This window comes from Oncorhynchus masou, chromosome 12, assembly GCF_036934945.1.
Source record: "Oncorhynchus masou masou isolate Uvic2021 chromosome 12, UVic_Omas_1.1, whole genome shotgun sequence".
In the NCBI taxonomy this organism is placed as follows: domain Eukaryota; kingdom Metazoa; phylum Chordata; class Actinopteri; order Salmoniformes; family Salmonidae; genus Oncorhynchus; species Oncorhynchus masou.
The window spans coordinates 26,512,415-26,524,906 of record NC_088223.1 but is presented as its reverse complement, the minus strand read 5'-3'; the positions used below and the strand labels follow the sequence as shown (position 1 = coordinate 26,524,906).

Genomic DNA, 12,492 nt, shown 5'->3' with positions numbered 1-12,492 from the left:
ATAGCATTATAAATATTCACTTACCTTTTATGATCTTCATCAGAATACACTCCCAGGAATCCCAGTTCCACAATAAATCTTAGATTTGTTCGATAAAGTTCATCTTTATGTCCAAAGACCTGTTCGCGTGTTTAGCCTAGTAATCCAAATGTTCAATGCGCGATCGCTTAGTTCAGACGAAAAGTCAAAAAGGTTATATTACAGTTTGTAGAAACATGTCTACAAGTATAGAATCAATCTTTAGGATGCTTTTAACATAAATCTTCAATAATGTTCCAACCGGAGAATTCCTTTGTCTTCAGAAATGCAATACAACTCAAGCCAACACGTGACCAGCTCGTGGCACTCTGACAGACCACTGACTCAATCCCCTCTCATTCCCGCCTCCTTCACAGTAGAATCATCAAACAAGGTTCTAAAGACTGTTGACATCTAGTGGAAGCCTTAGGAAGTGCAATTTGACCCCATAGACACTGTATATTCGATAGGCCAAGAGTTGAAAAACGACAAATCTCAGATTTTCCACTTCCTGGTTGGATTTTTCCCAGGTTTTCGCCTGCCGTATGAGTTATGTTATACTCACAGACATCATTCAAACAGTTTTAGAAACTTCAGAGTGTTTTCTATCCAAATATACTAATAATATGCATATATTAGCAACTGGGAGTGAGTAGCAGGCAGTTCACTCTGGGCATGCTTTTCATCCAAACGTGAAAATGCTGCCCCCTATCCTAAACAGGTTAACCTCAACTGAGATAAGACCATTGGGTTAGACAACTAGGTTGCAGCTGGGATCCAAAATATAAGTGCTTTATCTACAGTGTAGGTAAATGTACACATAGGTACATGATCATAAGATTATTTTAGAAAAAGTAATACTAACAGGGGGCGGCAGCGTAGCCTAGTGGTTAGAGCGTTGGAGTTCAAACCCCCGAGCTGACAAGGTACAAATCTGTCATTCTGCCCTTGAACAGGCAGTTAACCCACTGTTCCCAGGCCGTCATTGAAAATAAGAATTTGTTCTTAACTGACTTGCCTGGTTAAATAAAGGTATAAAAAAAACAAATGCAACAATTTCAATGATTTTACTGAGTTACAGTTTATATAAGGAAATATGTAAATTCAAATAAATTAGGCCAATCAGCCAATCAGAATGAGTCTTTCCCCACAAAAGGACTATATTACAGACAAGAAGTACTCCTCAGTTTCAGCTGTCCGGGTGGCTGGTCTCAGACAATCCCACAGGTGACGAAGCCAAATGTGGAGGTCCTAGGCTGGTGTGGTTACATGTGATTTGCGGTTGTGAGGCCGGATTTATATTTTTGTTCAGTATACATGCAGGGGTTCTACTCTGTGGAGAGTGATATTAGTGGTTATGGCACAGCTGCTGGACAACCAAAGTGCAACATAACAGGGGTGTAATCTAAATCAGATAAATGGGGAAAACACTTTAATGAGTCGAGTCAAGAAAATATTAATTTGCTAAATGTTTGTTAGTGGTAATTAAATGTTGTTTAGTTGATTGGGGATTAATCGGCATGCAGTATTTTAAATGGAAATGGAAAACAATGTGGCCTCGGTTGGCCTTGAATATCACACTCCAGGATGAAGGTCCTCGTCACCAACAACTTCAACATTGTTATCAACATCAACGTCTTTATCATCAAAACCATCACTCTTGTCAAAAACATTCAAAGTCTTCCCTTGGTTAAAAGAATGTTGAACAGAAAACAAATAAGCCCCTGATGACAACACATCGAATCCGGCCCGGTGATCCTTTGATATGTGACTTATTTATGTCTTTGTTGCACCACATGCAAAGACAAAGTGTAGTCCATGTATGGAACAGTCAAGGCGTATTTACTTCATCCCAGGCCTCCCAACTCTCTCTTCTTTACGAGCCAGAGCAGGAGGAGCGGTGCGTCGCCGAAGTCCCCAGAGTATTTGAAACAACGGGGAAGAATTTATCACACTAGGGCAGTGCAATTACCTGGAGGGTGTTCACGTGACGGGAGATCAATGCGCCACAAAGCGCTCAGCCATCGACTCCCACGTCCCACCCCGTGACAAAGTAGTTCTGTGAATTCTCTTCATAGAAACGGAGGGAGTGGATTATCGGTCTTCTCCTATAGCCTCTCACTTTTTGATTTAGTGTCGGGGCAGTGGGACGGTGCTGAGACATTATTAAAGAGGCATTGTTTTACAAGGTGGGCAGGAGGAGGTAATGAATGCGGCGAGACAGAGACACCATTGCAAGGAATTTACAAGCTCGTTAGGACACAACTCACTCGTTAGGACACACTCACTACAAGGAGACAGGATACTATAGTGAAATGGGGTAGCCACAAGCCGCCTTCACCTGGGTTCAAATACTTTGCCGAGAGCAATGGAACCAATACAACAGTCAAAAAGTGCAAACCTTGCCCAACTGGCACTCGAGGCAGACTAAAGCAAATGCTGAAAAAAAATTGAAGACTTCAAATAGATTTGAACCCAGGTCTAGAGCTGCCAGGGACTGATAATTCACCTAGGTGGCCATGAGGCTGCTGTTCCCCTAGTCCACCAGCAGGGGGCCTCAGTGGGCTGAGTTCAGAGTTTGTGTGCATGTGTGGATTGGAGCAGTAGCACCAGCAGGTCTGTGGCCTCTGCTTTGCAGGTAGAGCCTCACCCCTCTAGCCTCTGACTGACCTAACTAGTGCTCCAGCCTACTCACTGGGGGGCTCTCTGTGCTGTCACCCCCTGGCCTTATGTTCTGTTACAAGAAGGGAAGACACAGTCTGACCCACAGGCACACACACACACACACACACACATTCCTTAAGAGTGTACATCTGTCTGCGCGCTGGGGCAAACCCCACACTATTAGGATATAAGGCACCTCTGGGTTTTAGGTGATTCATCCTAGTTTGTAGTCACTGAGACATAGGAGGGGAGGAAAAAGGGAATAAAAAAAAGAGCGAAGGATAAGAGGAGGAAGGAGGTGCAACCAGGAAGTGAGTGGACACACACTGCGACGGTGGAATCCGTGGAATAAGAGAGGGGAAGGAAGAAGCTGGCTGGGGAATAATAGACTTGAGCTGCTTGGCTACTCTACCCACACAGCAGCCCAGCACTAGCCTGGTATGCCTTTTCTCTTCTCTTTTAATGGTGGAGGAGAGGAAAAAAAGGAATGAAGTCAGCAAAAACAAAATGCCGCCATTAAATCATCTCTGCGGATCCTGTGTCAGGACGGTAATGGGAAACGCACTCATCATCCCAAAGGTTACTGCTCTTCCAGAACCTCCCTCCTTCCTCTCTCTCCCTCCCTCCCTCACCCAGTCCTTGTCTCAGACCTACTCATCCCCATGGTCAGAACACAGCTGTAGCTTCCCTCCGCCTAGGCCTGCTCCCCCCGTCTCTGTGGACCCTGGGCTAAGAGGGGCTGAGAGAGGGAAGCAGGGAGAATGAGGGATTGGGGCAGTTACAGTTCTCTACGCTGTGCTGATTCCATCTTTCTGAGTCTCAAGCTCAAAGTGACACTGCTGCCTGTCTGTCTGCCTTTCTATTGAGCCCAACACGGTGTTCTTCTCTTCCAGTCCTGGGTTCAACATCCATTTGAAATCTTTCAAATACTTTCAGCGTTTCAGCGTCAATTTCAAATAGTGTTTGAATCCAGGTCTGGGCCCAACTTTGTTGTTGCTGCCTATCCATCTGGTGCCAGACACATTGGAGAAACTGAAGATCTTGTACAACGTGGTGTACTACTCCCTTCACAAACTGGCTCTAACCAGAATAAGAGTGGATGGCCCCGGTGCACAGCTGAGCAAGAGGACAAGTACATTAGAGTGTCTAGTTTGAGAAACAGACGCCTCACAAGTCATCAACTGGCAGATTCATTAAATAGTACCCGCAAAACACCAGTCTCAACGTCAAAAGTGAAAAGGTGACCCTGGGATGTTGGCCTTCTAGGCCACCACGTACCTATGTGAGAGACTCTCTCCAATGCAACCCAACATTGCAGAGTTGTGCATCCTTTGAAGCACACCCTTCTCATTAACCTGTGGTGAGTTATTCATATTTTTCGATGAACAAATACAGTTTTATATGTAAGATGGTTAAATAAAGAGAAATTATGGATTATTATTATTTGTGCCCTGGTCCTATAAGAGCTCTTTGTCACTTCCCATGAGCCGGCTTGTGACAAAAACTCACTCATTCTTATGTTTAATAAATGTATTGTATAGTGTGTGTGTGTGGCAGGCTTACAATGATGGCAAAAAAACAACATTTGAGTGCGTTGAGCCTGGTGCTAGAGGGGGTACGCAGCTGGAGGTTGAATGTTGCTGCCTATCCATCTGGTGCCAGACACGTTGGAGGCTTTTGTTATACTGTTAACCAGATTGTCGACAAAAGCCTCTCTATTCTGTCTGCCTCTCTCTCTTTCCAACTCTATCGGTATCTGGCGCTGTGTGAAAGAAAGAAAGAAAGAAAGAAAGAAAGAAAGAAATCTTTCCAACTATCGGTATCTGGCGCTGTGTGAAAGAAAGAAAGAAAGAAAGAAAAGAAAAAAAGAAAGAACAAAAGAAAGAACAAAAGAAAGAACAAAAGAGAGAAAGAACGAACGAACGAACGAACAAAAGAAAGAACAAAAGAGAGAACGAATGAACGAACGAACGAACGAAAGAACAAAAGAGAGAAAGAACGAAAGAGAGAAAGAAAGAAAGAGAAAGAAAGAGAGAAAGAACAAAAGAGAGAAAAAACAAAAGAGAGAAAGAGAAGCAGACCACTCCTCCTCATCAGCTCTACTGGCCTGTTAAGGGTCAGCTGCTGGTGGCAGACGAGGAGGCACTTCCCCCGTAATAAATCAGAGATGACAGAGGGACGCACAAACGGAACGCTGTCCACCGTTGACACACCTTTACAACAATTACACTGAACAAAAATATAAATACAACAATTTCAAAGATTTTACTGAGTTAGAGTTCATATAAGGAAATGAGTCAATTGAAATAAATTCATTAGGCCTTAATCTATGGATTTCACATGAATGGGAATGTTGATCACAGATACCTTAACAAAAAGGGGCGTGGATCAGAAAACCTGTCAGTATCTGGTGTGACCACCATTTGCGTCATGCAGCACGACACATATCCTTCACATAGAGTTGATCAGGTTGTTGATTGTGGCCTGTGGAACGTTGTCCCACTCCTCTTTATTGGCTGTGTGAAGACGCTGGATATGGGTGGAAACTGCAACATACTGTCGTAAACATCGTACACATCTATCTAGAGCAGGTACTCCCAAGCGCAATGCCGTCGGGGGTACGCAAAATAAAACGTGGTTCACATTTTATTTCAAAAGTTTGGGGTCACTTGTCATGTCCTTGTTTTGAAAGAAAATCACTTTTTTGTGTCCATTAAAATAACATCAAATTGATCAGAAATACAGTGTATTTCAGACATTGTTAATGTTGTAAATGACGATTCTAGCTGGAAACAGCTGATTTTTTTATGGAATATTTATTCTTGTCCTGAGAAATTGAAGATCTCGTACAACGTGGTGTACTACTCCCTTCACAAACTGGCTCTAACCAGAATAAAAAGAGGAGTGGGTGGCCCCGGTGCACAGCTGAGCAAGAGGACAAGTATATTAGTGTCCAGTTTGAGAAACAGACGCCTCACAAGTCCTCAACTGGCAGATTCATTAAATAGTACCCGCAAAACACCAGTCTCAACGTCAACAGTGAAGAGGTGACCCTGGGATGTTGGCCTTCTAAGCCACCACGTACCTATGTGAGAGACTCTCTCCAATGCAACCCAACATTGCAGAGTTGTGCATCCTTTGAAGCACACCCTTCTCATTAACCTGTGGTGAGTTATTCATATTTTTCGATGAACAAATACGGTTTTATATGTAAGATGGTTAAATAAAGAGAAATTATGGATTATTATTATTTGTGCCCTGGTCCTATAAGAGCTCTTTGTCACTTCCCATGAGCCGGGTTGTGACAAAAACTCACTCATTCTTATGTTTAATAAATGTGTGTGTGTGTGTGGCAGGCTTACAATGATGGCAAAAAACAACATTTGAGAGTGCGTTGACCCTGGTGCTAGAGGGGGTCTATAAAAAGTTTGGGAACCACTGATCTAGAGCATCCCAAATATGCTCAATGGGTTATTGGGTCTGGTGAGTATGCAGGCCAACTGGGACATTTTCAGCTTCCAGGAATTGTGTACAGATCCTTGCGACATGGGACCATGAATTATCATGCTGAAACATGAGGTGATGGCGACGGATGAATGGCACGACAATGGGCCTCAGGATCTCATCACGGTAGTTCTGTGCATTCAAATTGCCATCGATAAAATGCAATTGTGTTCGTTGTTCGTAGCTTATGCCTGCCCATATCATAACCTCACTACCAATATGGGACACCCTTATTCACAATGTTAATATCAGCAAACCTCTCGCACCATACACACACTGTCTGCCATGTGCCCGGTACAGTCAAAACCGGGATTCATCCGTGAAGATCACACTTCTCCAGCTTGCCAGTGGCCATCAAAGGTGAGCATTTGCCCATTGAACTTGGTTACGACGCCTAACTGCAGTCAGGTCAAGATCCTGGTGAGGACAACGTGCACTCAGATGAGCTTCCTTGAGATGGTTTCTGACAGTTAGTGCAGAAATTCTTTGGTTGTGCAAACCCACAGTTTCATCAGCTGTCCGGGTGGCTGGTCTCAGACAATCCCATAGGTGAAGAAGCCGGAAGAGGAGGTCCTGGGCTGGCGTGGTCACACGTGGTCTCCGGTTGAGAGGCTGGTTGGACGTTCTGTCATATTCTCTAAAACGACCTTGGAGGCAGCCTTTGGTAAAGAAATTAACATTCAACTTGCTGGCAACAGCTCTGGTGGACATGCCTGCAGTCAGCATGCCAATTGCAAACTCCCTCAAAACCAATTGCAAACTCCCTCAAAACATCTGTGGCATTCTGTTGTGTGACAAACTACACATTTTAGAGTGGCCTTTTATTGTCCTGAGCATAAGCTGCACCTGTGTAATGATCATGCTGTTTAATCAGATTCTTGACATACCACAACTGTCAGGTGGATGGAGTATCTTGGCAAAGGAGTAATGTTCACTAACAGGGATGTAAACAAAAAAATCTGAGAAAAATAACCTTTTTGTGCACATGGAAACATGGGACCAATTACTTTACAAATTGCGTTAACATATTGTGTTAATATTTTGGTTCCGTGTAATTAGCTGTGTAACTCATTTATCACTAAGGTGATAAGGTGAAAAAGTCAAGAGTTTATTCAAGCTTTAATGCTGAGAGCTATAGGGGCCGGGAGGCCAGGAAACTTCACATACACACATATGAGTAGCAATATTCGTACTCTATAAATCACAGTTACTTTTACCCAATGTGGTAATACCACAACATGTTATAAATAATCACATATAGAAATGTATGTAAACGAATACTAATCACATATAAGCATGTGTGTAAACAAATATATTAACAATGAATATGTTTAGCAAGGAGTCCTTTAAGGTTCTTACTCAATAGTGAGCTTAACTCATTTTCTTCATAACACAGTAATAACAAAAGGCATATTATGATATAAAATCAAGTGTGAAGGCACAAATAAAATACACAAAAAAGCTTGGCTTGTCAATAAATACTGTACACACACCGATCACACAACACAGCTAATGAGGTGTTTGTTCACACATTCTAAACTGTTGGAACACATAACATATTCTCAGGTTAAAAGTACATTTACTGTAGGCTACTATCGCCCTAATGGTTAGATACAGAGTTGGCCATAGCCTAACCCTAGGCCTAATGGTTAGATACAGAGTTGACCATAGTCTAGCCCTAGGTCTAATGGTTAGATACAGAGTTGACCATAGTCTAGGCCTAATGGTTAGATACAGAGTTGGCCATAGCCTAGGCCTAATGGTTAGATACAGAGTTGGCCATAGCCTAGCCCTAGGCCTAATGGTTAGATGCAGAGTTGGCTATAGCCTAGGCCTAATGGTTAGATACAGAGTTGGCTATAGCCTAGGCCTAATGGTTAGATACAGAGTTGGCTATAGCCTAGGCCTAATGGTTAGATACAGAGTTGGCCATAGCCTAGGCCTAATGGTTAGATACAGAGTTGGCCATAGCCTAGGCCTAATGGTTAGATACAGAGTTGGCCATAGCCTAGCCCTAGGCCTAATGGTTAGATGCAGAGTTGACCATAGTCTAGCCCTAGGCCTAATGGTTAAATATAGAGTTGACCATAGTCTAGCCCGAGGCCTAATGGTTAGATAAAGAGTTGACCATAGTCTAGCCCTAGGCCTAATGGTTAGATACAGAGTTGGCCATAGCCTAGGCCTAATGGTTAGATACAGAGTTGACCATAGTCTAGCCCTAGGCCTAATGGTTAGATACAGAGTTGCCCATAGCCTAACGGTTAGATACAGAGTTGACCATAGCCTAACCCTAGGCCTAATGGTTAGATACTGAGTTGACCATAGTCTAGCCCTAGGCCTAATGGTTAGATACAGAGTTGACCATAGTCTAGGCCTAATGGTTAAATACAGAGTTGGCCATAGCCTAGCCCTAGGCCTAATGGTTAGATACAGAGTTGACCATAGCCTAGCCCTAATGGTTAGATACAGAGTTGACCATAGCCTAACCCTAATGGTTAGATACAGAGTTGGCCATAGTCTAGCCCTAGGCCTAATGGTTAGATACAGAGTTGACCATAGCCTAACCCTAGGCCTAATGGTTAGATACTGAGTTGACCATAGTCTAGGCCTAATGGTTAAATACAGAGTTGGCCATAGTCTAGCCCTAGGCCTAATGGTTAGATACAGAGTTGACCATAGCCTAGGCATAATGGTTAAATACAGAGTTGGCCATAGCCTAGCCCTAGGCCTAATGGTTAGATACAGAGTTGACCATAGCCTAGCCCTAATGGTTAGATACAGAGTTGACCATAGCCTAACCCTAATGGTTAGATACAGAGTTGACCATAGCCTAACCCTAATGGTTAGATACAGAGTTGACCATAGCCTAACCCTAATGGTTAGATACAGAGTTGGCCATAGTCTAGCCCTAGGCCTAATGGTTAGATACAGAGTTGGCCATAGTCTAGCCCTAGGCCTAATGGGTTAGATACAGAGTTGACCATAGCCTAGCCCTAGGCCTAATGGTTAGATACAGAGTTGGCCATAGTCTAGCCCTAAGCCTAATGGTTAGATACAGAGTTGGCCATAGCCTAGCCCATGCATGGTAGGGCTGGAGTAGGATTAGTAGTAGGGTTAGCTGCAGTAGGGTTAGCTGTAGTAGGGTTAACTGGTTAGCTGGAGTAAGTTTAGCTGTTGTAGGGTTAGCGGATTAGCTGCAGTAGGGTTAGCGGATTAGCTGCAGTAGGGTTAGCTGCAGTAGGGTTAGCTGATTAGCTGCAGTAGGGTTAGCGTAAGTAGGGTTAACAGGTTAGCTGGAGTAAGTTTAGCTGTAGTAGGGTTAACTGGTTAGCTGTAGTAGGGTTAGCTGTAGTAGGGGTAGCTGTCTAGCTGGTTAGTTGGAGTAGGGTTAGCTGTAGTAGTACTAGCTGGAATAGGGTTAGTGGTACTAGGGTTAGTTGATTAGCTGCTGTATGTTTAGCTGTAGTGGGGTTAACAGGTTAGCTGGAGTAAGTTTAGCTGTAGTAGGGTTAACTGGTTAGTTGTAGTAGGTTTAACTGGAGTAGGGTTAGCTGATTAGCTGTAGTAGGGTTAACTGGTTAGCTGGAGTAGGGTTAACTGTCTAGCTGGTTAGTTGGAGTAGAGTTAGCTGTAGTAGTACTAGCTGGAATAGGGTTAGTGGTACTAGGGTTAGTTGATTAGCTGCTGTATGTTTATCTGTAGTGGGGTTAACTGGATAGCTGGTTAGCTGGAGTAGGCTTAGCTGATTATCTGCAGTAGGTTTAGCTGTTGTAGAGTTAACTGGCTAGCTGGTTAGTTGGAGTAGGGTTGGCTGTAGTAGTACTAGCTGGAATAGGGTTAGTGGTAGTAGGGTTAGTTGATTAGCTGTTGTATGTTTAGCTGTAGTAGGGTTAACTGGCTAGCTGGTTAGCTGGAGTAGGGTTAGCTGGTTATCTGTAGTGGGTTAGCTGGTTAGCTGTAGTGGGTTAGCTGTCGTAGGGTTAGCTGTAGTAAGGTTGGCTGGTTAGTTGTAGCAGGGTTAGCTGTAGCAGGGTTAGCTGTAGCAGGGTTAGCTGGACTAGGGTTAGCTGGACTAGAGTTAGCTGGATTAGGGTCCGCTGTTTAGCTGAAGTAGGGTTAGCTGGAGTAGGGTCAGATGTAGTAAGTTTAGCTGTTTAGCTGTAGTAAGGTTAGCTGGTTAGCTGTGGTAGGGTTAGCTGGTTAGCTGTAGTAAAGTTAGCTTGAGAAGGATTAGCTTGAGTAAGGTTAGCTGGATCTCATAGACAGTCCTCTAAATTTGTTGTGGAGGAGGCAGAAGAGGATGAGGAGGTAGAGGGAGAACGAAGATGAGGAGGACTTTCTAATCTCCATAGGAAAACCACCAAATGTATTTCCTCAGCAGTTTTTCCAGTGGACCTAAGCATTATGTGAGGTTTGGCAGCTCCCAGTGGCATGCATATAGGGTCCCCAGACAGATGAGGGGAAGAGAAAAGGAGTGACATAGAGGGTCCTGGGATGGGGGTGAGTGGAGGAGTGACATGTGAGGGCAAACTGTGACACTTCTGTCAAGGACCCTGACAGACAGACAGACCACATGGCAGCTGCTCAGTTTTCAGCACTCACTATGGGGCACTGAGGAGATGCGCACACACATACACAAAGCTGGGCGGCTTTTAAAGAAGTGTCAGTTAAACTGTCACTTTAAAATACTAATGAGAGGAAGGGAGACTAAGATGCCTAGACATCTACTGTACACTCACACACTGACATTAGAAGTTACAATAACCATTCATACAAATGTTGCTATAATTATTATGTTAAACCTTAGGCTGCTGTAGAGCCTAAGCGGCAACTTACTTCTCAAAAGCCAGAAAGGGCAATCATTCTACTAAAAACCACTACTTTTTCAAGGTCTACTAGTCCTCTACTCTAGAAAGTTCTACCCGATGATACTACTAGAAGAAGATTATGAAAGCCTAAGTTCAAGTGCATCTCCAATTAAAGGCCTTTACTGAGGAAAACACCATGTGATTGGACCACAAATGACTGGAGTCAATACAACTGATTGGATGTGGTGATAAGATGCTCAGGGAGGTCAAACGAGTGAAGTGCCATCATAGAATGGATGAGAGAGCGAGAGAGAGAGGGGGAATCACTCCTTAGTACTGTTAGGCCATAGTCCTTATAGAAGGGCCCTTAGAGATGACAATGACGATCACAAAGGGCCTGTCCAGTAAGACCAACATGTCCTTTCTTACAAGAATGACCAGTTCAGTAATACTGAACCTCCCAACATTTTATTTGTGCAAGTATTTTAGAATTCCTCAAAGTTAATTTCAATTTCTGCCTCTCTCCCTCAATTTTAATTGGACGGCCAGTAGGTGGTCCAATTTGGGTCATGAAGACGACCATGGTTGTGAACATCAAAGATGGCCATCTGATCCCACACCCGCCGCCGTGATTCTTCCACGTAATTAAGTCCCTCTCTGTCTCTAAGGCAAAGGTCTGCTTCTCTCTCTCATCTGTCCAGCAGTGTCTAGGTGTGGGGAGGTGAGGAGAGGTGTCTGCCCCGGCTCTCACAACCTGTGCAATGCAAAGATAGAAAGAGTCAGGGCAGGCAGCACACCTCACAGCCCCCGAACTCCTTAACCTATAAAACACTGACAGAACCACACATTATTAGCTTAACCTTAAACACTGATAACTAATACAGCTCACAGAAAGAACCCTATGGAGTAATAAAGTGAATGTATCATACGCTTTCAGTTGAAATTAGCCTATGACCACGTTTCCATCCAACCATTTAATGCGGATGAATTACCTGACGCATGAAAAGAGTCCCGACCGGACTGATAGAAGCATTAAATGCTGGTACAACTTCAGAAATGGCGACAGACGTTTAGATTTGTTTCTTCGACATGGTGGGAACTTATTGTGTCAAAATGTATTATGCGAGAAAGGGAGGCGGGAACGCCTTTATGTGCAAATATTGATATAATAACCATCATATCGAAGTATGAGAGTCACGCGATGATATGTTGTGTGGTCCTCCCACTACGACTCGGGAAAGCATGCAGTTTATTACGCTACAGATGAAATAAGTTATGATGAACTTCATGCTCCTTTCCAATAAATACTGAGGGTCTTATTCTGGTGACATGATGATGGATGGATATTTGTTATATAATGCAACAGTGTTCTTGCAAAACCATCAGTAAATGAGATGGAAACCCATTTAACTTGTATTTTCATTTGCTACATGGGAATTCAATGGTAAAAGCTATTTTATGTGCACTACGTCATCACACACAGCCTTTTATCCACCAA

At 43.5% G+C, this 12,492-nt stretch overlaps 1 protein-coding gene across 3 annotated transcripts in view; it reads right to left on the bottom strand.

Annotated features, from left to right (window-relative positions):
• The window catches only part of LOC135549770 (PHD finger protein 14-like), a 136,657-nt gene that overhangs the window by 54,919 nt on the left and 69,246 nt on the right, over nt 1–12,492 (bottom strand). Inside the window, exon 19 of one of the 3 annotated variants that reach the window (XM_064980048.1) lies at nt 7,274–11,748. The exons of the other annotated variants lie outside the window; for them this stretch is intronic. Coding sequence (XP_064836120.1) covers nt 11,742–11,748 — 7 coding nt within the window. The 3' untranslated portion in view covers nt 7,274–11,741. Of the gene's footprint in view, nt 1–7,273; nt 11,749–12,492 lie in introns of those variants that run through there. 3 annotated transcript variants of the gene reach the window in all.